The following is a 25,292-nucleotide window of genomic DNA, read 5'->3' on the forward strand; positions in this document are numbered from 1 at the left end:
AATAGTTTCCTTCAATCTACCAATCTATCAGATAGTGACCATAGATTACCATTTAAGTGATTTAATACTGTAAAAATAAAATATGGTTTCCACTATCTAAATAAAAATTAAATCTCGATTGTAATGAACATACAAGCAACCAGAAGTCATTCTTCTAGTTATTTAATGTTGATTCTAAAAAATTATAAAATAGAAATCTAAAAATAAAAAACATTTCCTAGTCCAGTGTAATATTTTATAGCATATTCATTGCACACTAAGCCACGATTTTTAGTTTAGTCATATACTCTTACTTTCTATTGAAACTTTGCGTAAAATTAAAGCGGTCACCTTTAGAAATGTGTATGTAGAGGAAAGAGTGTTTCAAAAAACTTTCCTTCAATCTACAAACTGGTTAGATAATGATCATAGATTTCCATGTCAATTTCTTTATATTGTAAAAAAAAAATAAGGACTCCACTTTCTAAATAAAAAATAAATCTTGATTATAACACATATACAAGAAAGCACAAGTCATTGTTCTAATTCTTTAATGTCAATTCTAAATATTTATAAAATATAAATAAAAAAGTAAAAGGCATTCCTCACTCAGATCTAACATTTCTATAGCATAGTAATTGCACACTCAGATGTGATTGCTAGTATAGTTAATATATCAAAATATGTGTATAGATTGTTGTGCTAAGAAGCTCAACAAATAAAGAGATTTGAGAAACTACACACTATTGTACAAGATTTTGTCAATTTTCATTAAATGAATTTGCTAAAACATTTTTTAATAACCATTATAAATTACACACTTCATAAAAAAGATGTAAATGACATACAACTTTTAGTATTATAATGGTAGCTATTAATATGCGAGAAATTTGATATCTATTCAATTTATCTAAAAAAAACTAAATTAAATACAACAAAATCTCTTAGTGTTCAATAAAGATTAAACATAGGGGAAAAGGACTTGTAGTTGACTGGAGTCTAGTGGACCATCCTCTTGTGAATATATTATCCAATCTTACCCCACATTTTTACTATATATTATTATTAATTAATCTATAATGAATAAAAATCAATTGTTGATAAAAACTAGACCAATATTTGAACACATGAGAACTTATACATATTATAGTAAAAAATTAAAAAACGAATTTGTTAATAGGTGAGATAAATATCTATTTGTCTCAAATAAAATATCATAACTATCTATTATATATGTACCACTCCAAAATTAATATGCTCACTATTTAATTAATTCCATAAAAAAATCTCATGACAAACATTTAAATGTAAATGAATGGTAAATTAATTAATTAATTTTAAAAATATTTAATATTTGTAAGATTAGAAAAGTTGTCTATGGCTTTTAAACATTTGATATCTACAATAAGAATTTCAAGAATCTTATAATATTACAATCAACATGAGCAAAGCCCAGAAACAAAGAGTCTTAAGCGATGTTTGCCTAATGTTATGTTGATGTTCTTTATCCTTTTTGAACATAGTTCCCTATAACTCTCAGTGTGCAATGCCATATCTTTTATTAGATTAATAATATTATTATTTTTCAAATATCAATCTAAAAATTGTAAATATAGAAACAAGCAAAAAAATGGATTCAAAGAAGACTAAATACATAACAAGAGTACTAACTGTGGTTCAATAAAACTTGCCTACTTAAACATTCCAACGGAAATTTTTATAAATTACTCAAATATCTGATTACCATTTAAATAGTTATTCAAAGAGAAGAAGGGGAAATTCATGCCAATGCTAAACTTTATATCCCAACAAACAGTAACATTTTATTATTAAAAACTGTATTTTAAAATGTACACTGTCATCAACTTATGGATAAGAACGATGAAGGGAACATTGCGAAATATTTCCAGGATATATTTATTCCGTACTCTCACACAGCAGAGGTTACTCTTAGTCTTAATTAGAAAACACGACAGCAAGTAGATTCCTCTCAATTAGATGATGTGGCAGCAAGTATATCTATCTTAATCCTTAATGTACAACCTGAGTTGGACTAGTGGTGGAGAACTTGTACTCTTGAAAGAGAGGTCACAAGTTCAAATCCCACTGGGGGGTGGGGTATGTGTACGCCTTGTTTGTAGTGCCAAGCGCCTCTCGAAAAAGAGTACGAGGTAGTCCCATATCACTATCACCATATGTAAACCCAAAAACTATGACATAGTGTCGTAGACTATAAAACCCACTCACTCTCACTCACTCTCTCCCTTCCCTTCACAAACCTCTTCTACAAACCTCTTCTACTTTGCATTTAGGGAAACAGTTGAGCTATCGTTTTCGCTGCCAATCTCCCCTAGGAGAACCTGTAGAGACTTCGGAATTTGTGGTACACGAGCCTCCATTGTGCTTTCCAACATCTTCACCACTTCACTCATGCTCGGTCTCTCATTCTCATCGTCTTGAATACACAGGCCAGCCACTACAGCGGCTCTTCTCACCTCTTCCATATCCGCCTCACTCGCTATCCTTGCGTCCACGAGGCCTCTCGTGTTTCCCTTCTGAATCTGAGATGAAGCCCAGATAGGAAAGTAGATTTTACTTTCCTCCACCGTTAAATCCAGATTTCTTCGGCCTGATATAATTTCCAACAAAGTCATGCCGTAACTGTACACATCAGCCTTGGGAGTGATAGGAAGGCCGGAGATCCACTCTGGAGCTACGTACCCACGAGTTCCTCTTGTGGTTGTCAGTACTCGGCTGAAATCTCTGCCCACCAGCTTTGCCAACCCAAAATCAGCAACCTTTGGGCTGAAGTCACTGTCCAGAAGGATGTTTTCAGGCTTGATATCGCAGTGAATGATACGATCCCTGCATTCGTCATGTAAATAAACTAATCCTCGTGCAGTACCCAGTGCGATCTGAAACCGAGTCGCCCAGTTCAACACCTTCTCTACCTCTTCCGGTGTAGAGAAGAGGAAGGAGTTTAAAGAGCCGTTTGGCATGTAGGCGTACACCAGTAGCCTTTGAGAGCCATCTACGCAGAATCCCCGCAGCCTCACCAAATTGACATGTTGTATTCTGCCAGCGGTGATTATTTCAGTGCGAAATTGCTTTTCTGCTGGCGTGGAACCCACTAATCTTTTAACAGCAATAGGCGTCTTGTCTGGCAGAGTTCCTTTGAAAACAGTGCCGAATGCCCCGCTACCCAGTTTATGCTTGAAATTGTCCGTTGCTATTCTCAGCTCTTTATAACTGAACTTCCTCAGTGACACTGGCACCTCCTCTCCAAGATTTCTCTTCCACAGCCTTCGGCGCTTCAACAGAACAAACACTGCCAACAGGGTAGCAAATATAGCGAAAAAAGATGTTGTTGCAGCAAGTAAAATTGTAGAGGCAGGGGCTTTGTTGCTTTTCTGCGAAATCAGCTGTGGGATCTCAGAATCTGCCAGCCTAACGAAGACGGATCGGCCCTCCGATGACACGCTCATTCCGAATAAATCTCCAAACCACAATCTGCAGACTGGTGGGTCAGAAATACCCAAAGCAAAGGCTGTGCACGAGCAATTGCTGAGACAAGCTTTCTGGCAGCCTTGCTGTGTTGGCTCGTTGTTGATGAAGACAGCTTCCCTTTCGGGCAAGTATTGGTTCTTGACATCTAAGAAGTCGTCCGTTGTGCCCCTCGCGTGAGAGCACTGCAGGGGTTTTCGCCGAGCACACCCGCTTGACCACCAACCACCTTGAGAGCCCATTTGCTTGGGCGTGAATCCCTGGACACAACTACACACATCATTCGCATTGCACAGTCCATTTGCTCCACAGATCTCATAGTCACTGCATTGACCTCGGTATGTCGACCATCTCAGACTCCAGCTATCATCATCCATCCAGAAGTAGAGTTGAAATTCACCGTTCTCATTTAACAGGAACCGCCCCGTGAGAGTATGATCTATCAGGTTTAGGTCAAAATTGATGTATATTCTTGAGGGAGAAAGCGTCACACATGACCCCTGAACTTTCTTCTGACCTTGCAATTCTGGAACCTTAGTAAAATGATTCGGCCCAAGGTACTCTCCACTGGACCAATATGGAACAGTGTTATTAAAAAGCATCATCATCTGCGTCTTTCCTGGAGACGTGTCCATTCGGAAAGAGAAAAGGCCACTTGCAGGATCAGAAGAACTCTTCCAGGAAGTGAGGACCATACCTTTCCACATCTTCATGCCAGGCAACCATGTGTCTGTCGGATGCGCAAAACTCTCCCAAACAATCGCAGACTCTTTGTGGCCGTCACCCAGTACAATTAAATTACCGGAGTCCGTTATGACTGCTTTGGATGCTCTTTGCCGCCCAATATCAGTCCACCAAACTGACAGGCCATTAGTTCTATCAAACAATCTGAGATGACCGTCGCTTGCAAAGTTCAGAACACCGGGCAATTCTTTGACAGGATTATCTCTGTTAGCCACCCAAACTATGGCCCTCTGAGAGAATGGTGCATACCAGATGCCAATATACCAATTGTTCGTTCCATTCGGACTGAAAAATCCGAATGCAAACGTTCCATTCTTGGAAATTAGGGTCTGATTGCCAGTGAGCGAAGCCCCCGCCTGAAGCGTATCGCCAACATCCAAATTAACACCAGTGCAAATATGCGCTACAATACTTGCAACTATGGCTAAGAACAAATGCTTAATTGTCATCGAGGAAGGGCGTAGATGGTGATCCGTTTCTTGCATACTTTCGAGTTTTATAAATAGACTCTGAATAGGCTACGCAATAATCGAGATGGCTGAAGTAGCGCCATCAATTGCGAAAGTCAAAGTCTGAGAGATTCGTAAAAGATGAGAGGCCCGGTAAATTTTAGAATGTTATGGCCTTTGTTTTATCAATGGTGGTTTTTGTCATTACGTATACAAAAAATCATAAAATATGAACAGACTTCTTTTGAATTCCATTAATCCTCTCGTTTGCCTTTTCTCTTTTTATTTTTGTCTTTGCTATATTGTGAAGTGTGGACCATATCTTTCCTTTATCTTTACTGAATTACATGTGCAGAACCAAAAGTCAAAAGTAGTAAGTAGTGACGTTAATCAAGTCTTCTACGTAAGTAGTAAGTAGTAAGTAGTAAGTAGTGACCATATCAGAGCATGGTTTTCTAACGAATCGCATTCAACCGAAGACTTACAGCAAATAAAAAAATATATCATTTCAACAACTAAAGTAACTCAAGTCTTCTCTAGAGTGATTCGTGTCGGTAGAGAAACCGGCATGCACCGATAAGGCAGCGGCTATGCAGCCAGCAAATTGGTTCCGGCCCCATATATCTGATGCCCTCCATCTCCATCTCCATCTCCATGCATCGTTGTCCACCATTGTCGTCAGATAAAATGTCAAACTGTGAGTGTCTTATTTCAATCTTTTTTAATTTTTTATACTAGTCCCTTTTATATTTACCTTTATTATACTTAGTTTTATATTCTAGGATTCATTCCTAATTAAGTTTGGTTAATGAGGTAATTTAATTTACCTAAGATTTTTAATAATTTAATGTTCTAGAAAAGCATTATTTTTAAATTTATTTTTAATAAATTATCATTATGTTTTTAATTTGTTTATTAAAAAAAGACATTATTGTCAAAATTGTTGTTTTTAAATTAATAAATTTGATAATGTGGTATTTTAGTTATGACTTTTTAAGATTATAAAATAATTTATTTAATAAAAGATAGTAATTAAAAAAATAAATTTGTAGAATATTGTATATAATTGAAGTTTTATAATAATGTTATTGTAAGATTATTTTTACAAATTATTAATTTGTTTATTATTAAAGGTAATTGTTGGCATTGAATTGCAATAGTGACAAGATCAACTAAAATGTCGAAAAAAGCAGGCATCAATTCAGCAAATTTTTTAAAACAAGTGACAAAAGGAAATCAACGAAGCAATTACCAGTGGGTTGAAAAGAATTTGAGATACCCTATGGTAGTTACCTCCTCCAAAGCATGCGCATTGACAAACCCTACTCCAAATCTCCGCTATTCTGACAAGAAGAGGATTCAGCCATGGAGCACTGCAAGCACTACTTTGCCTTCGAAACCCAAACCTCTCAACATATATTCGATATAAACCTCGAACCATTTTGAGGTTCTTAGTGAGTATAATGAACAGGAGCACCCCAAAAAAAATCAAGTGTGTCAAAATCAAACAAAGGCTCCTCCAGCCTACTTGTTGTTTTCTCTAGCCAAAAAAGGAGACAAACCTGCTCATATCATTAATGGGGATGGTAGTAAGCAACCGAATGCCCATGTCTAGAAACCACAATTGCATGTCCTTCAGAGGTTAGACCATAAATTAAAGGACAATTTTCATTATGTTGATAATTCTTATCTTAGGTCTCCATTCCCCCACCCCATTATTTTCTCTACGACTAGCATGGATAGCCAAATTAGGGTTCTCAATCTTATCAAATATGCAAGCAAGAAAAAGTATAATTTATCTTCACAGCATACAGGGCTTCATCTCAATAATACTATGAGCCACTCTTGTAAGATCCATCCTAGGAGGCAAGATCCCTCAGTTATGTCATCCCCCAGTGGATCACCCATCTCCTATGTTCCCCCTCATCGCAGATCCAATTTGCCAGCCCTTTAGGTGTCAATCACATAATTTCCAGATCTTCACCTATTTCTCGTTCCCCTAATCCTAAAGATAAGACTATTACCATCAATATCCAAGCAAGTGAAGAGTGATGGAAAGAATGTCAAAAAGTGGGTATATTTGCATATTGGAATGGTCCAAAATGCGAACTGATCAACCTCAAGAACTAGTTAGAAGATTATTGCAAGAATTAGGTAAATATTTCTCACCACTCTGATAGACTAATATACTTGCACTGTAGTGATGAATTTGTTAAAAAGGATTTTCTTTATGTCTCTTATTGCTTTCTTAAAGGTTGTGCTATGAGATATTTTGATTGGTCTCTAGACTGTAAGGAAGGGATGTTAGACTTTGTTATCCCAACCTAGTTTAGCATCCAATCCTTTCCTCCAAAACTCCTTCACCTAGACACTATTAAGGGAATAGGCTCATCTCTGGGCGAATTGATAGGCTTAGATTCCTCATTTCAATTCTGTAACAATATCAAGCTACTAATCAAATGTAAAGCTAATATTGTGGAATCCGACAAGGTTAAAATTAAAACCAATAGAGCAATATATAGATTAAAACTACACAAATATGAAGGCAAAATAGCAAAAACCATTAGATTAGATAATGATAATAAAATTATATTCAAAACATTGCAACTAACTGTGGACCTCAAAAGCACATTGCCTATGATGAACTTTAGAAACCAAAAATAACAACTAAAAGATTCTAGGCAAAAGAAGGATTCACTTCAGGATCATCAGGACATCTCAAAAACTATGAATCAGATCCAAGAAAAGGGGATTTAAAGCACTAACAAACCCGTAAGAGTAACTCCATTGTTAGATCCTAGACATAACCTACCCCAAGCTCTTAGAGAAAGGAAAAATAAAGTGTCAGAGGAAAAGCAAGAAGATAAAATAACTAGCAGTCAGCATACGAAAAAAAGGAAAATGGATAGGACCAAGACCCAGCAAAGGAAAAGTAGGTGAAACAGAAATTGGGAAAAGAAAAGGTGAAAATCCTCTTTAAAATCCACAAAGGATTGGTGAGAACCAAAGTGCCAAAGATTTCAGCACAGATGGTAGATACTATCAAAAAGATATGATTATTTTGAAGCTGGATGGATCAACAATTACCAACAGGGAAGGAAGGTTCATCTCAAGGGAAGCCAAGAAGAATAAGAAAAGAATTGCTTCAATCAAAGAGGTGGAATCACCAAAGAAATTGGAGATACAACCTATCAAGAAGCCACTGGGTTTGGAAGTCAGAAGCATGAAGAAATAGAAAACATCTTTATATTCAGTGGGGCAAAGCTAGGAAAAGGGTTGACTATGAAATTAGATGAGGATATGGAATCTCCTCAAGAATATACATTAAAAAATGGAGAAGAATCAGCAACTACTGACAAAGAACAAATCATATGGTGTTTCAAATTTTAGAATGCACCACCAGCCAAATCAGACTCAATTGCTCACTTTGGCAACAATTATAAGGAGAAAAGCAGTGATCAATCTAAAATAAAAAGATGATTGACACAAGATTTTCAAGATTTCTTACACAGAGACTTAGTCAGGAAGGAAGAGCTTAAAAATTTGTATCTAGATAAGGCTGAAGAAGACAATCTAGAATCCTTAACTAAGGAATTAATTGAAGTCTTCATCTTTCAGAACATTGATAGAAGCAGTGAAGCACAAAAGAAGAGTTTGTTATAGAAAGTTCTAAAATTAGGAGAAGATAATTATACCTATGAAGATCTAAAAAGAGACTTATTAAAAATTGAAGGTGAAGACAAAAATGAGGAAACACTACTACCAATCAATGCACTTCCAAAGATTATGCAAGATAAGGATCCTGAGGAAATCAAGCTCAAAATATATACATCTATAGATGTTAGAGCCACAAATGACCACCTAAACACAATAGAGTAGTTATTATAGGAGATGATATGTGAAGAAATGGATGGTAAAGAAGGCAATCAATCTGAAATTGCTTTAAGGGCACAAAGGAATATAGAACAGTTGGGGATCCAAATGAATCAGGAAGGACTTAAATCCCCTAAATATGGTAAGGTGAAAGGTTGAAAATCTCCCAAGGAACTTAGATAAGTAAATGGTCAGGCCGGAGAACAGCAAAAGACCAGTCAACTATCATTTTCGCTGCCAATCTCCCCTACGAGAAGCTATAGAGACTTTGGAATTTGTAGTACACGAGCCTCCATTGTGCTTTTCAACATCTTAACCACTTCACTCATGCTCGGTCTCTCGTTCTCATCATCTTGATTGCACAGCCCAGCCACTACAGTGGCTCTTCTCACCTCTTCCATATCTGCCTCACTCACTATCCTTGCATCCACGAGGCTTCTCAAGTTTCCCCTCTAAATATGAAATGAAGCCCAGATAGGAAAGTACATTCTACTTCCCTCCAACGTTAAATCCAGATTTCTTCGGCCTGATATAATTTCCAACAAAGTCATTCTGTAACTATACACATTAGCCTTGGGAGTGATAGAAAGGCCTAAGATCCACTCTGGAGCTACATACCCATGAGTTCCTCTTGTGGTTGTCAGTACTCGGCTGAAATCTCTACCCACCAGCTTTGCCAACCCAAAATCAACAACCTTAGGGCTGAAGTCACTGTCCAGAAGGATGTTTTCAGGCTTGATATCACAGTGAATGATACAATCCTTGCATTCGTCATGTAAATAAACTAATTGTCGTGCAGTACCCAGCACGATCTAAAACTGAGTTCTTCCAGTTCAACACCTTCTCTACCTCTTCTGGTGTAGAGAAGAGGAATGAGTTTAAAGAGACATTTGGCATGTAGGCGTAGACCAGTAGCCTTTGAGAGCAATGTACGCAGAATCCTTGCAGCCTCACCAAATTCACATGTTGTATCCTGCCAGTGGTGATTATTTCAGTGCGAAATTGCTTTTCTATTAGCGTGGAACCGTCTAATCTTTAAACCGCAATAGGCGTCTTATCTAGCAGAGTTCCTTTGAAAACAATGTTGAATGCTCCGCTACCCAGTTTATGCTTGAAATTGTCCGTTGTGATTCTCAGCTCTTTATAACTGAACTTTCTCAGTGACAGTGGCACCTCCTCTCCAAGATTTCTCTTTGATAGCCTACGATGCTTCAACAGAACAAACGCTGCTAACAGGATAGCCAATATAGCGAAAAAAGATGTTGTGGCACAAAGTAAAATTGTAGAGGTAGGGACTTTGTTGCTTTTCTGTGAAATCAGCTGTGGGATCTCAGAATCTGCCAGCCTAATGAAGATGGATTGGCCCTTCGATGACATGCTCATTCCGAATAAATCTCCAAACCACAGTCTGCAGACTGGTGGGTCAGAAATACCCGAAGCAAAGGTTGTGCACAAACAATTGCTGAGACAAGCTTTCTGTCAGCTTAGCTGTGTTGGCTCATTGTTGATGAAGACAGCTTCCCTTTTGGACAAGTATTGGTTCTTAGCTTCTAAGAAGTCGTCCGTTGTGCCCCTCACGGGAGAGCACTGCAGGGGCTTTTGCTGAGCACACCCAGTTGACCACCAACCACTTGGAGAGTCCATTTGCTTGGGCACGAATCGCTCCACACAACTGCACAAATCATTCACATTGCATAATCCATACGCCCCGCAGATCTCATAGTCAGTACATTGACCTCGATATGTCGACCATCTTAGACTCCAGCTATCATCGTCCATCCAGAAGTAGAGTTGAAATTCACTATTCTCATCTAACAGGAACCGACCTGTGACAGTATGATCTATCAGGTTTAGGTCAAAATTGATGTATATTCTTGAGGGAGAAAGCGTCACACATAACCCCTGAACTTTCTTCTGACCTTACAGTTCTGGAACCTTAGTAAAATGGTTCGGCCGAAGGCACTCTCCAGGCACTCTCCACTAGACCAATATGGAACAGTGTTATTAAAGAACATCATCATCTACGTCTTTCCAGGAGAGGTGTTCATTCGGAAAGAGAAGAGGCCACTTGCAGGATCAGAAGAACTCTTTCAGGAAGTGAGGGCCATGCCTTTCCACATCTTCATGCTAGGCAAACACGTGTTTATCGAATGTGCAAAACTCTCCTAAATAATCGCAGACTCATTATGGGAGTCATCCAGTGTTGGAATGTGTAATTTTTCTTCAAATGAAATGTAAAGTCGTAATACAAGATTCTAGAAATTGATGGATAGGGTTAGATAAAATTCTAGAAGTCGTAGATAATTCTAAAAAAGTCTATTTGTGTTTTGCCGGTTAATTTAGATGTTTCCAAAAATGTTCTCAGACCTCTATAAATAGAGGCATCATGTAGTGTAATTGATATGGACAAAACGATGAATGAAATATAATTTAGTTTATTGTGCGGTAGCACATTGTGTTGTTCTTTGTTTTTGTTATTTTTCTTTTGCACATCTATCAGACTGGTATCAGAGCCTAGTTGGATAGAAGGTTGTACAGTATTTTAGATTGTAATGAAAGAGCAAGTTGTGTGTTGTGCTGCTAAATGGTGGAGGATTGTTTGTGTTATGAGAAAGATAATTGTTTTGAAGAATATTGCATAGGAAGTTTTAAGTAGGAAAGAGGGCAAGTTGGCAAAAAAGGTATGGTGCGCATTCTTATAATTATTTAATGGCATTTGAGAAATTGTCCCATTGTCTTTAAAAGAAGGGAAGATCATAGTATTTAGAATTTTCTAAAAGACAAAGCAAAGTGTGTTAAATTCTTGTGTTTTAATGGGGAAAGCTGGAGAAAGAGTAAAGAAGGAAAAAAATAGTTTGGAAGAAGAATTGATGAATGTTAGAGAATCAAATTCAAATTTGATAAAAGGGTTCAAAGAAGTTGGAAAACAAAATTATGAGTATTTGTGTCAAATTCAAGATTTAGAAAAGGAATTGATCAAAGCTAAACAAAAAAATGAGAAATTAGAATAAATGTTAAAACTATATGATGATGACAAAAAGAGAAATAAAGATTTATAAGAAAAGTTAAAAATGTTTGATGATATTGAGAAAAAGAACAAAGCTTTAGAAGAAAAGGTGAAGAAATTGGAAGAGGAAAATAGTATGCTGAAGGCGAAATTGTTTAATCTAAAACAAGAGAATAGAAATTTGAAGTTTAATCCATCTTTGTGTGATGTATCTCATGACACAAATGATTTAAGTGATTATGGGATTGAGAACTATGATTTTTTTGAAGTTAAAAGTGTTTGTGATGAAAAGAAGTTTGCAGATCTTGTTTGTTATGATAATAATAGTATTGGCTTGAAGATTATGAAAAGAATGGGTTTCAAAGGCAAGGATTTAGGAAAGAATGAACAAGGATTAAGGAATCGGGTCGAGACTAAAGTCAGGCCAAAATATGCAGATCTTGGATATGATGCAGATAGTGGAAAGATGAATAAACATTCAAGAGAATCAATTGAAGACATAAAGATTGTGCAATGTTCACATTGTAATAGGAAAGGGCATACAAAGGATAGATATTGAGATTTTTATCCATGTAATATTTGTGGCTTGAAGAGTCATAGTGAAAAGAAGTGTTTGAATATGGAGTGTAAAAATATTTGTATGGACAAGTGCTTAAAAATGGATTTTGGATGGAGCTGCGGATTGAGTAGGTAGAAGATTACAAGTATGATCAAATGTTTATTTAGGTATAAATGTTCAAGAGTAAGAAGAAATGCAGTAGCATTGGGAAACATATTACAGCAAGGAATCAAAGAGGAAAAAGGTTACCGACATTTGTGACAGATGAGGCAAGCGACAGTCATGTATTAACAAAGGCATTAATAGATATGAAAATTATTGAAAAATGACATTTTGGCATTAGGCAAAAGAAATGATTTGGAATTTGTATGTAATTACATTTGAGGTTGAAATTAAGGGGGAGTGTTGGAATGTGTAATTTCCCCTCAAATGAAATGTAAAGTTGTAATACAAGATTCTAGAAATTGATGGATGGGGTTAGGTAAAGTTCTGGAAGTTGTAGATAATTCTAGAAAAGTCTATTTATGTTTTGTCGGTTAATTTAGATGTTTCCAGAAATGATCTAAGACCTCTATAAATAGAGGCATCGTGTAATACAATTGATATGGACAAAACGGTGAATGAAATATAATTTAGTTTATTGTGCAGCAGCACATTGTGTTGTTCTGTGTTTTTGTTATTTTTCTTCTGCACATTTATCACCCAGCACAATGAAATTACGGGAGTCTGTTATGAATGCTTGGGATGTTCTTTGCTCAATATCAGTCCACCAAACTGACAGGCCATTTCTATCAAACAATCTCATATGACCGTCGCTTGAAAAGTTCAGAACATCGAGCATTCCTTTGACAGGATTATCTCTGTTAGCCACCCAAACAATGGCCCTCTGAGAGATTGGTGCATACCAATTGTTCGTTCCATTCAGACTGAAAAACCCAAATGCAAACGTTCCATTCTTGGAAATGAGGGTCTGATTGCCAGTGAGCGAAGCCCCCACCTGAAGCGTATCGCCAACATCCAAATTAACACCAGTGCAAATATGCACTGCAATACTTGCAACTATGGCTAAGAACAAATGCTTAATTGCCATCGAGGAAGGATGTAGATCGTGATGTGTTTAATTATTGTATGTTTTCGAGTTTTATAAATAGACTCTGAATATGCTACGCAATAATCGAGATGGCTGAAGTAGCGCCATCAATTCCGAAAGTCAAAGTCTAAGAGATTTGTACAAGATTAGTGCCCCCGTAAATTCTAGAATGCTATGGTGGATTTTATCATTACGTATCAGATAAATCAAGAGACTATTATTGCTGTAAATTTTCTTCGCTGCTACTTTTCATTTTACTTATTGGATTAAATATGCAGAGTCAAAAGTAAAACGTAATGCTCAAATAACCCAAACAATCGCAGACTCCTTGTGGCCGTCACCCAGTGCAATGAAATTATCGGAGTCCGTTATGACTTCTTGTGATGCTTTTTGCGTCCAATATCAGTCCACCAAACTGATAGGCCATTAGTTCTATCAAACAATCTGACATGACCGTCGCTTGCAAAGTTCAGAACACTGGGCAATCCTTTGACAGGATTATCTCTGTTAGCCACCCAAACTATGGCCCTCTGAGAGAATGGTGCATACCAGATGCCAACATACCAATTGTTCGTACCATTCGGACTGAAAAATCCCAATGCAAACGTTCCATTCTTGGAAATGAGGGTCTGATTTCCAGTGAGCGAAGCCCCCAGCCGAAGCGTATCACCAACATCTAAATTGACACCAGTGCAAGTATGCGGTGTAATACTTGCAACTATGGCTAAGAACAAATGCTTAATTGCCATCGAGGAAGCGCGTAAATGGCGATCCGTTTCTTTCATAGCTGGCTATGCAATAATCGAGATGGCTGAAGTAGCGCCACCAATTTTATTTTTGTTTCTTTGCTATATTGTGAACCATATCTTTCCTTTTACTTTACTGGATTACATATGCAGAACCAAAAGTCAAAAGTACTGCTTAAATAACCTTCACTAACTGTAACACGTAAAAAGCAGAGCATGTTTTTCTAACGAGTCGCATTCAACAGAAGACTTACAGCGAATAAATAAATATATGATTTCAATTTTCAACAACTAAAAGTAAGTAAAGTCTTCTCTATAGTGATTTGTTGTGGCTGGATGCCCCATATATCTCATGCCCTCCATCTCCATGCATTACTGTGCAGTAGTCAGGTCAATAAGTTGTCAGTGTATGGAAAACTGTCAAACTGTCAGTGTCTTATTTCAATCTTATATTTACCTATATTATACTTAGTTTTATATTCTAGGATTCATTCATAATTAAGCAATTTAATCTAAGAATTTTTTTTAGAAAAGTATAAAATTCTTTTAAATTTTTTAACAAATTATAATTATTATATTTTTAATTTGTTTTCAAAAAAAAGTGTAGATATTATTGTAAAAATTATTGTTTTTAAATTAATAAATTTGATAATTTGTTATTTTAGTTATGAATTTTTAAGATTTAAAATAGTTTATTTAATAAAAGGTACTAACTAAAAAATAAATTTGTAGAATATTGTGTATAATTTAAGTTTTATAATAATGTTATAGTAAAATTATTTTTGCAAATTATTTATTTGTTTATTATTAAAAGCAATTGTTGGCTTCCAATTTTATATAAAGAATTTGAAGATTAAACGAATAATTTAATTTAATTTAATTTAAAAATAATTACATTAAAATTAGGACTTGAATTTCAGCATGGTAGACTTCAATATGTAAAAAAATTAATATATCAATCTTGACAAGTTCTTCTTTTCTCCTCATCAATATATTCTCTCTATATTTTCTTAAATAAATACTCACACAATTTATTTATTTTTTGTTTCTATATTATCAATATTCAATTTTTTTTTTTTTGTATTACATATAAGGAGATTAAAAAAATGATACAATAGTATCAACTAAGAGTACAAAAAAAGAGGTCCAGCCTCACCATGAAGTCAGAGTAAAGTGCATATAGACAAAGTTCATAGAGAAAAAGACACTAATGTTAAACATCATGATAGGTATCCATCCCAGCAGTCCAACCCAATTGTCCCTCCATCCAAACAATATTTTTTCGCCCGTGGATTTGGGTCAGCATGAATATCTTGTCCCTCTTGGACTTGATGTTCTTCATGATCTCTTGATTGATCTGTTCAAACATCTGAAGGTCATTAAAATTCCTCCTCCATTCAAAACCATGTTTCAACTCGTAGACAAAGAAGGTGGTATGACCATCCCTCAAGAATCTTCTTAGCTTTTCCTTTTCCATCATCATCATTGTATGAACCTAGAGATGTTTTTTTTGTTAAAAGTGAGTTTTCGAAAAATCTCAATAAGAACTCTAGGGTTTCTTTGATACCTTTCCTCATTCCTACACTTCCAAATCTGCCATAGAATGTTAGAGGAAAGAATATAATGAAAAATATTAGAATCTTTTTTAAGCTCATCAATATTACCAGTAATAATTTCTAGAATGTTCACATTTATAGGATAAGTAATATCGAACATATTCCAGATTTCGTTAGCAAAAAAATAGTCAAACAAGATATGTCTACCTATTTCAGGAAGCCTACATAGGCTATGAAAATCATTCATAGAATCATCTTTTCTAATAGGGAGTTTGTCAAGCATAACCAACCCTTTTAAAAACTTAATTTTAGGTTCACCAACACCTTTCCAAAGAATATTGAAATACTTCTTCCAAGCACAAGCATCAAGGGAGGAGTACCAAATAGAATTAACATGATCAATAATATTAATATTATGCCCAATGATATTATAAATATTTTTTTCATTGAGTTTGGACATAATGACACCATCTAGCCATTTGCATTTTAAGCATCTATGAGAGTCCACATGACAATTAGTGGGCAGGTCCTTGGCAGCCTTGACAAGCATGTTGTAAGTTTTCTTTTGAGAGTCTGGAATATTAAACTTGTGATGCAGTGCAAGGTAGCAGTATCCCCAAACGAGATGTCCTATCCCCCAAAAAATATAGCCACATAGCAGAAACACAATAGCAAGAACCAACAATGCAAGATCTGATACCAAATTACAATAATATATTCATAAAATATAACTGATTACATGCAATATGCTCAACTATAAGGCCTTCCAGGGTAGGGCCAAATAAAAAAAACAATTACAAAATTAATTCTACAAGATCCAACAAGGTCCAATTTACCAAAACAATCTCAACTATTTAGATACACAAGTTGATAAGAACACCAAGAAGAATCCACACCTACACCCACAGGTCCACTAAGAGATCCTCTAGTTCTTAAGCCCCAGCTCTAGGTCTTCAAATTCACATCTATCCTTCCTTCCATCCCCCTAGTTGAATGACTAAAAGACTCCAAAATATCCCTACTTATACCAATCTAAGCCACAAGTCAGCCCAGAACACAAATTAAATACCCATACATAAATTAAATGCCAAAAGTCGGCCTCCAATAGCAATTAAATGTCTAGAAATTGATATCTAAGAAAAATTGCAATATCTCATAGCTTTGATTGAATTAGAATTCATGCTTTGAATTAAGGGTATTAATTTAGGTCCTCTAAAACCCCTTAAAGGCACATAGGCTGATTCACCAAAGATAAGTGCGCATCCATCATGAAAGTTATGTATAGAACTCATAAGACAAATTGTCAGAAATTGATACTCTAGGAGAATTTCCATATCTCCCAACTTATAAGGAATTAAGACTTTCACCTTTGACACAAGGAATTAATCTAGGTCCTCTTCAATCCTTGAAATGTGCATCCTCTAACTCATTTCGTAAAATTAGTTACATGGCTTGGAACAGGGACCCAGAAACAAGAAAACATAGTTCTAGTAGCAAGGTAAAAATAGCTCAAACTTCAACTCAATCCATCCAATCTCTATGCAATCATAAGGAAAGGTTCCCCAATGTGTCACCAACACATTTCTAACCATGAAAAGCATAACTCCACCAAAATCCCTCCAAACATATAGGATTGCAAGAAAACCTAAGATGCTCCTACATCAGACATCCCAAGTTCAAAAAGATATTCTAGTAATTGGAAAATATCTTCTAGGATTCAACACATATATCCCAAACTAGTTCTTCACATACATATTCTCCAAGTCTTCAACTTGCACATTCTTTCCCTTTTTCTCTTCTTCTTCTTCACATCCACCATAGGTGTTCCATAGGTCTGTTGATCTCCAACCTTCTTAAAATCTATGAACTCAACTCACCTACTAATACTCAAGTTCCTCCTACCTAGCTCTTTATTTTGCAAAGGAATTAGGAAAAACTTCATACCACCTTTCTCAACAGTAGACACATTCTTGACACAATCATGCACAACCCTACAATCATACTACCAAGGTCTACCAACCAACACATGACAACTATTCATGTCCACAATATCACACAACACTTGATTGTTATACTACCAAATCCAGAAATCAATAAGGCACTGCTCCCTCACTTCCAAAGCTTGCTCACCTTGCAACCAACCAATCCAATAAGGATAAGGATGTCTCACTCTCTTCAAACCAAGTTTCTAAACCATCTCTTAAGCAACAAGGTTATCAATACTATCACCATCCACACTCACCTTGCAGATTTTGCCACTAGACTTACAACAAGTCCTAAACAAACTAGTCCTTTGACAATAATCCAATTCCCGCTCACCAACCAATATGCGCTAAGCCAAAAAAATTTCTACTTACTTAGGTTGACTGTCCTAGACTTCAACCTAATTCATAATTGTAGCATTCCTACCAATCAGATGTTTAAAAGATCTATGCCCTTCTTGACCACACTTGAAAAAATCACCTCTAAACCCACCTCCACCTATCCTTCTTTTTTGTTCAACAGGTTTTGGTTTATCTTCTACTTTTGGTTTAGCTTGTGCTAAACTATCCTGCTTCTCCTTCCCTTGGAAACTATCTTGATTCTTCGTATTTAGTTTCTCCTCTGCTCTCAAAGCCTACTGATAATCATCCTCAGTTGATGAAATATTTAGCATACCAAACTCATCCTAAATATTGAATCTCAAACCATTAATGGAATTTGCTACCTTCTCCTTTGACAATTCTCTATGCCTAAACTGAATAGTCAACTTGTAGAACTCCTTAGTATATGCCTTCACAGTCATATCCTTCTATTTTAGATTCTGCAACTTCTTGAATAACTCAAGTTCATAATCAAGAAGAATGAACTTAGCTTTCAACTTAGTCACCATCAATCTCCATCTAGTGATCTTCATTTCACCTTCCTCTTCTCTATCTCTTTGTAGTTATTTCCACCAAAGAGCAACATGTCCTTTCAGCGTAGTTTGTACCAACCTTACCCTAAGTGGATCCTCAATATCCTCAAGCTCAAGGTAGTCTTCCAATTCACAAATTCAATCAATTAGGTCTTAAGGATTCAAAGTACCCAAGAAATTAGAAACCTCCATCTTATGCTTCAGCTTCAACTGAGATCTAGGTGAAGAAAATTAACCAGCCCTAATTCCAATAGGTCTTTCCACACGATCAATTCTATCCTCACTACTCAATCTAGAAAATTCAAAGTCTTTAGAAACTTCTTCTTAACTACCTTCAATACCCACATGCCTAGGTACACCACCTAAAACACTTAAAATTTTAACAATAATGTCACTCTTCATTAATGCCATCTGAGATATAAAATTGGATTTAACCTCCTCCATCTCATATCTAAAATACGCTTTAACCTTCTCTGAGATCTATTCTTCTATAGCATCACTAAGATCATCAATTTCCCTACGATCCAATCTTCTTGGAGGCATCTTCCAAAAATTAAGCAAACCCTAAGCAACAAATCCACCAATCCAGAAGATCAATTAGCCATAAGATCAACCTTCTTTACAAATCCTAGTGTAAGCTACCTCAACTTCGGTGATCTATCAACACACTCAAGAACAAAGTTCTCTATGATACTATTTGACATAATGGAGGGCCGGAGTATCCCCAAAGGATATGTCCTATCCCATAGAAAATATAACCACACAGTGGAAACACAACAGAAAAAAGAAAAAATGCAAGATTTGATACCAAATTACAATAATATATTCATAAAATATAATTGATTACATGCAATATGCATGGCTATAAGGCCTTTTGGGTTAGGGCCAAACACAAAAAACAATTACAAAATTAGTCGTGTAAGATCCGACAAGATCCAACTTGCAAAATCAATCTTAGCTAGTCTAGATACACAACTAAATAAGAACACCAATAAGAATCCACACTTGTACCCACATGTTACATGGCTCACAACATGCACCCAAAAACCATAAAACATAATTTTTGTAGCAAGTTATAAATAACTCAAAATTCAACTCAATCCATCCACTCTCTATGCAATCATGAGGAAAGGTTCCCCAATGTGTCACCAACACATCCCTAATCATGAAAACCATAACTCCACAAAAATCCAAGCTTGATTCTCCTTAATACTTAAACCAAAATCCCTCTAAACATTCAAGATTGCAAGCAAACCCAAGATGTTCCTACATCAACCTAATTCTGAGCTCATCCCAGATGATAAGCCTATCATCTTTAAAAAGGTCAGCAAGCTGAGAGATGCCCATCTTAGACCATAATTTAGTAGAGCGTCCTTGGGAGAGGGCGAGGAGTTTTCTAGCTAGGTGTAAGTTCCACCAAATAGATCTTTCACCATATAGATGCTTAACATCATGGAAAACTTGTTGGTGATAAACAACCTAACATGGTCTCAGGCTTTCCATATGGATTTAAAAAAAATAGATCCATGAAATTTAACTGAAAAATTACCAATAATGAAATCATGAAAGGGAAGATTTCTCCAAGATTTATCTTTTTTTTGGAGTTCCTCTTTCAATATTATGCCTAACAAGCACTTTCTATGGATCACCATCCAAAGAGTGAAAGATCCATTTGGCGAAAAGAGGATTGCCTTGAATTTTAAGATCTTTAAGCCCAATCCCCACAAAGAGTTTATGAGTATGACACTAGTGCCACTTGAATGCATGGATCCTTTTATTGCCTTTACCATCAGACCAAAGAAAGTTCCTTATGGCCTTTTGGATTTCTAAAATTTGATAAATACTCAACATCCAAGTAGAGGAGTAATAGAGGTTATAGCAAGATAGAATCTTTTTACATACTCAAGAACTCTGCCTACCAGGGATAAGGATCTACTATGCCACTTATTTAACTTCTTGTCAATTTTTTCCTTGATCCAGGACCACATGTTTTTGAGAGAAGGTCCAATAGAGAAGGAGAGGCCTAAGTATTTAACAATTTTACAAGGCTCACCCCATTGGAAGTTGTATTGATTGAACCACTCAGGAGGCTACTCCTCCCAACCAAGGAAAATGGATTAAGCCTGGGATATCTAAGCACAAGAGATAATAAAAAACATATTGAACTTTCTTTGAAGGGCTTCAAATTTTTTAGCACTAGCTTCAAAGAATATAGCAGTATCATCAACAAACTGGCAATTAATCAGCTCATCATTATTGGGTATATAAAGGCCTCTAACATCAGGTGATAGCAAGTCATCTCTAAGGATATAGTAGAGGGCTTCAGAGGCTATTGAAAAAAGAGTAGGAGCCAAAGGACAACCTTTTCCGATGGATCAACCAAGGGGGAAGAAATTCAAAAGGGAACCATTAACATCCACCTAAGCAAAGACATGACTAAGTAAAATACAAACATAGTTACAAAAGCTAGTAGGGAAACCAAAAGCCTCAAGCATCATGCAGATAAAATTCCATTCAACACTATCATAGGATTTTTCAAAATTGAGGACTAGAATTGCAAAGTTATGGTGAGAGCAGTTAGCCTATTCCATGGCTTCATAGTTGGTGATAATATTTTCAAGAATATATCTGCCTTTGATGAAGCCAATCTGGGTAGCATAAATAAATTTGGGTAGGATATTCACAAGCCTGAGATCTAGGACCTTGGCCAAAATCTTATAAGAAACACTGAGGAGCGTAATAAGCCTCCAATTATTAATAAGGGCTTTATCCCCATGTTTGGGAATAAGTTTAATGATGCCACTATTAATATAGGGGCCAAAAGACCCACTAACTATAGCTTTCAAATAGATATCTTGAAGATCCTTACAGATCCAACTAATGTTAGCTCTATAAGATTCCATAGGAAGGTCATTCGATCCAAAGATATGTCCTTAGATAAAATAGTAACATCAAAACTATCCAACCTAGTAGGTAAAAGGGGTTTACACTTAGTCCTAAGGTTAGCAACATCTTTAGAATCCTTAGAGGTAAAAAGATTCTTATAGTAGCTGACAAAAGATTTATTAATGGTATTAGGGTCCAAAGTGTCATGGTTGTTAACTAATAGCCTATCAATGGATTCATTAGATTGCTTATGCTTAATAAGATTGAAAATTAACTTAGAGCCACGATCTCCATCCTAGATCCAATAGGCGCAAGATCTAACCTTAGCACCATAGATCTTAATTTGTTAATGTTTTCTTAGAGCATTCTTAAAAGAGATCACCTGGGAAATGAGTTCAATATCAGAGGGATTTTTTTGGATGTTATTCTCCACCTCTTGGAGATCAGATATGAGATTCTTTTTAATAAACCTATAGTCTTTGGATTTCTTTTGACCAATAGTCTAAAGAAAGCATTGCCAAGTTGGGAGATTCATCTTCCATCTATCAGTTTGGGAATAGTTAGGGGAGTTCAATTTATTGATATGGCAAATAATTTGAATGGTAGAAAGGACATCCTCATCATTAACAAGATTGGTATTCAAAATAAACTTGGAATTGAGAGTTCTAATGTGGATAGGGGCATTACTAAGTCTATTGTGTAGGTAGAGATAGGGTGGTAATCGAAGAGGGTAGTAGATGTAACAAGGACAATATTATTTTTCTTGTGAGGGAGGATGGAGACAAAATTCTTCTTTCCATAAAATCACTCAAGTCTAGAGTATATTTGAGAGGGGACATGCTAGAAATTACACCACGTATACCATATCCCAAGGTTAGTAGTCTTATTGTTGGCAAGGGGGTCAAAAAGAAGTTTAGCATCAAGAATCTTGTTCTAGTGAGGCTTCTCATTGTCTTTCCAAGAAAATAGATTATGACCAACTTTGTCTTATTGGGATTCCATCATGTTGAAGTCTCCTCCAATAAGCCAAGGTATATCAAGGAGGGCAAGAAACCAGTTCCAAAGGTAATTCTCTATTTAGAGTCATTAGGGGCACAAATAGAGCATATGCCAAAGCTACAATTGGTATCATTGATAGTGATCCAAATAGGTCATTGACAGAGAGAAGTGGCATTTCCCATAAAAAAGATTCCCCATCTAGGATTGACAAGAATGGAAATTCCACCGCTACCTCTCACATGTGTAGCACAAAAATTTAATGCACTATTTCAAATAAACTTAAGATTAGTCTCAAGCTTGAAATCAACTGCTTTGATTTCTTGCAGCATAAGAAAATCAATAGAATTATAGGTGTCTTAAAAATGCTTAATAACATATTTCCTATCGGAGGACTCCATACCCCTCACATTCCATTAAATACAATTCATGAGGGAACAATATATAAGGGTTAGGGCATGCTACAACAACCTCAATAGTTGAGGTCATAAGTATATTATCTCAAAATTTCTTACAAGAGGATTTTTTCTTGGAGCCTAATGGCCTCCCCCTCCACTTCAAAACTAGTGTGTCAAGTTTAGAGTCATCCTCATTTTTAGATTGGGAATCCACTTCCATAGAAGGTGTACCAAGGAGAATGTTAATAGATAGGATAATTTTGAAGGAGTAGTCATCACTAAGTTCTGTATAAACTTTTATTGGGGGCTTTTGAGAGGGAGCAGAGGCAGTGTGTTTGCTAGAGTTGTTAGAGCACACAATGTCAAGAATAGGGGAACTAGGAGGGTTTGCACAAATAAGTTCTAAACTAGAAGAAACAACATGATCTTTTTGTGAAGGAGGGTTATTCAAAAAGGAGGGGGTCAATTGTTTAATAGGTTAATTGGTAATAACCTTTCTTCTTCATTTCTTGGGAATAGTTTGGAAGTCATCTTTCAAAATAACATTATCTATAGACATATTGAAAGAAGGGAGAGGAACTTGAAGGGCAAGGAAAGTGGGAGAGGTGGAGGCTAGGTTAGCCAAACTTTTAGAAGGCATCTCCACATGGGTGTTCTGGCTAGTGGAGGGAGACCCAACAGCCTTGTTGAAGTAAGTGGGAGTAGGTTTTTTAGCAGTCTTAGGGTGCTTCTTAATTATCAGGCAATCTTTCCTAAGATGCCCTTCTTTCCTACATAAAAATAGGTGTTTAATCCTCCCAAGATTTCAATAGGGAACAAATTTTTATCCTCCATGATGTTGATGGTGATATCTGAAGGGATTTCCTTCCCTGGTTTCATAGATATAAGGACCCTAGAATTCATATGTGGCATGAACTTGATGGTGTCATCCATTCAGATGGTTTTACTCAAGGGTTTGAGAAGTTGAGGCAAAAATATCTATAAAAAAGGGGGGGCATTTTTAACCAAGATCTACTGAGGAGTAGAGAGGGCAAGGAGCTCCTCATGAATAGCCTTAGGAGACCAAGCCAATGCACATAAAGATGTCGATCCAATAGTCCAGTACTATTTTTTGAGGACTTCATCTTGAGATTCACCATTAGCAAAGATAATCAGAAATAACCCTTTCTATATTTTTCAACAAAAGGAAATGTGAAAACCTAATTTAAGATTCCAATAATTATGAAACCAGTCATCCAAAAACTTCCTAGGCAGGCATTTATCTAATTCAACAACTGAGAAGAAAATAACAGTATTTTTAAACCTGCTCTTCTCTTTAACAATCTCAGCAAGCATCTTAGTGTTAGGGGCAATAGAGAAGTGGGCTGAAGAAGCCATAAAGCACTTACTAGGAATGTTAAACTTAGCCTTCACATTCAACTTTTCATCTTATATCCATTAATTAAATAAATTAGTTATTTTGGTTAGACTACCACAAATTTTGTATAAGGTTTATTATTTTTAGTGTTGAAAAATACATATTTTAATACTAGTATTTAACTTAGAAAATTAAAAATTCAATTATATCAATGAACCATTTAAATCAATTTTAAATTTCTATACTTAAATCAAATTTTTTAAATGAAAAATTTAGGATTTTATGTGCACTTGTTTATGGATGTGGAAAATATTATTCATAAAATGTTGTTAAAATAAAAGTCTAATTCATTATTGAACTTTAAAATTGAAAACTATATAAAGTAATAAAAATAAATATAATTAATGTCTATCAATACAATATAAATTTTTTATTATTATATTACATATCAAAAGTATTATGATTATATTAAACAATTTCAAAATATTAAACAGGCTAAATATTTTTTAAAGTTAACTATTAGCATTATTGATTTATATAATATATTATTAAGTTACTAAATTACTTTTATAGTTATTATTAGAATAAATAATCAATTTAAACCTAAATATGTAAAGTTTAAATATAAAAAAATTATTTATTTGTCTAGTTTAGGAATAAAAGAGGGTATGTGTAGGATCATGGTGTACCAAACTATGGCCTTAAGTGGCAATGAAAAACCAGCAAATTAGGGTTATGTCAACTTGAGACATAATTTTAAAGTGGTTCTGGATTTTATATCAAAAGGTTTTAAGAAAATAATCTGTAGGAAATTGAATCTAGTTTCTAAACTACAAGGCCTTATTTGGAGAAAAAATTATTTGATTGGTCAAAATTTTGGATTTTAATGCAGTACTACAAACATTTCAAGGCAAAAATAAAATGTAGGTGTATGTCTAACCACCTTAATCATAATCAATTGATAATATTTTTAAATATAATTTTAGATATAAAAAGTAGACTCATGCCTGGATGTGACACATATTTTTGGGAATTTTTATTCCAAATAAATAATTAATTATGAATTTTCTGCTATACTATTTTCAAAATTAAAAAACTCTCGTGTCTGACCACCTGAACTAGTTCAAAAAAAATCAAAATTAAGTTTTTTTTTTTTTTCTTATACTAGTCGAAGCATAGAATGTGACGTATCTTTTGGATTTCACCAATCTTATACGGTTTGAAAGTTATAGCTATTTTTCAACCAGTATAT

At 35.5% G+C, this 25,292-nt stretch overlaps 2 protein-coding genes and 1 pseudogene across 2 annotated transcripts; all 3 read right to left on the reverse strand.

The window, feature by feature from the left end:
- Positions 1–1,872: 1,872 nt before the first annotated feature.
- LOC149536586 (G-type lectin S-receptor-like serine/threonine-protein kinase At2g19130 pseudogene) lies at positions 1,873–4,829 on the reverse strand (annotated as a pseudogene).
- Positions 4,830–8,806: 3,977 nt separating this feature from the next.
- Positions 8,807–9,932, reverse strand: LOC149536587 (G-type lectin S-receptor-like serine/threonine-protein kinase At2g19130). Its single transcript, XM_089806315.1, has 4 exons — positions 9,591–9,932; positions 9,359–9,522; positions 9,116–9,260; positions 8,807–9,001 (listed from the first exon to the last, which is right to left on the reverse strand). Exons 1-4 carry the CDS (start codon positions 9,930–9,932, stop codon positions 8,807–8,809), a joined length of 846 nt encoding a protein of 281 aa, XP_089662441.1.
- Positions 9,933–10,028: 96 nt separating this feature from the next.
- LOC149536588 (G-type lectin S-receptor-like serine/threonine-protein kinase At4g27290) lies at positions 10,029–10,570 on the reverse strand. Its single transcript, XM_089806316.1, has 2 exons — positions 10,474–10,570; positions 10,029–10,375 (listed from the first exon to the last, which is right to left on the reverse strand). The coding sequence occupies exons 1-2, from the start codon at positions 10,568–10,570 to the stop codon at positions 10,029–10,031; spliced, it is 444 nt and encodes a 147-aa protein (XP_089662442.1).
- Between the last annotated feature and the right edge of the window lie 14,722 nt (positions 10,571–25,292).

This window comes from Cupressus sempervirens, chromosome 10 (genome assembly GCF_028749045.1).
Source record: "Cupressus sempervirens isolate cs-2001-9-10 chromosome 10, ASM2874904v1, whole genome shotgun sequence".
Lineage (NCBI taxonomy): Eukaryota > Viridiplantae > Streptophyta > Pinopsida > Cupressales > Cupressaceae > Cupressus > Cupressus sempervirens.

What these genes read in the sequence shown, in the direction of transcription:
- LOC149536587 (XM_089806315.1), bottom strand. Translation starts at nt 9,932, where the DNA reads ATGAGCATGTCATCGAAGGGCCAATCCATCTTCATTAGGCTGGCAGAT. An exon ending in GAAGAACTCAGTTTTAGATC is followed by an intron (nt 9,261 to 9,358) that starts GTGCTGGGTACT and finishes CCTTCTGGACAG; the next exon opens with TGACTTCAGCCCTAAGGTTG. An exon ending in CTATCACTCCCAAGGCTAAT is followed by an intron (nt 9,002 to 9,115) that starts GTGTATAGTTAC and finishes TTTCATATTTAG; the next exon opens with AGGGGAAACTTGAGAAGCCT.
- LOC149536588 (XM_089806316.1), bottom strand. Translation starts at nt 10,570, where the DNA reads ATGATGATGTTCTTTAATAACACTGTTCCATATTGGTCTAGTGGAGAG. An exon ending in TTTACTAAGGTTCCAGAACT is followed by an intron (nt 10,376 to 10,473) that starts GTAAGGTCAGAA and finishes ATACTGTCACAG; the next exon opens with GTCGGTTCCTGTTAGATGAG.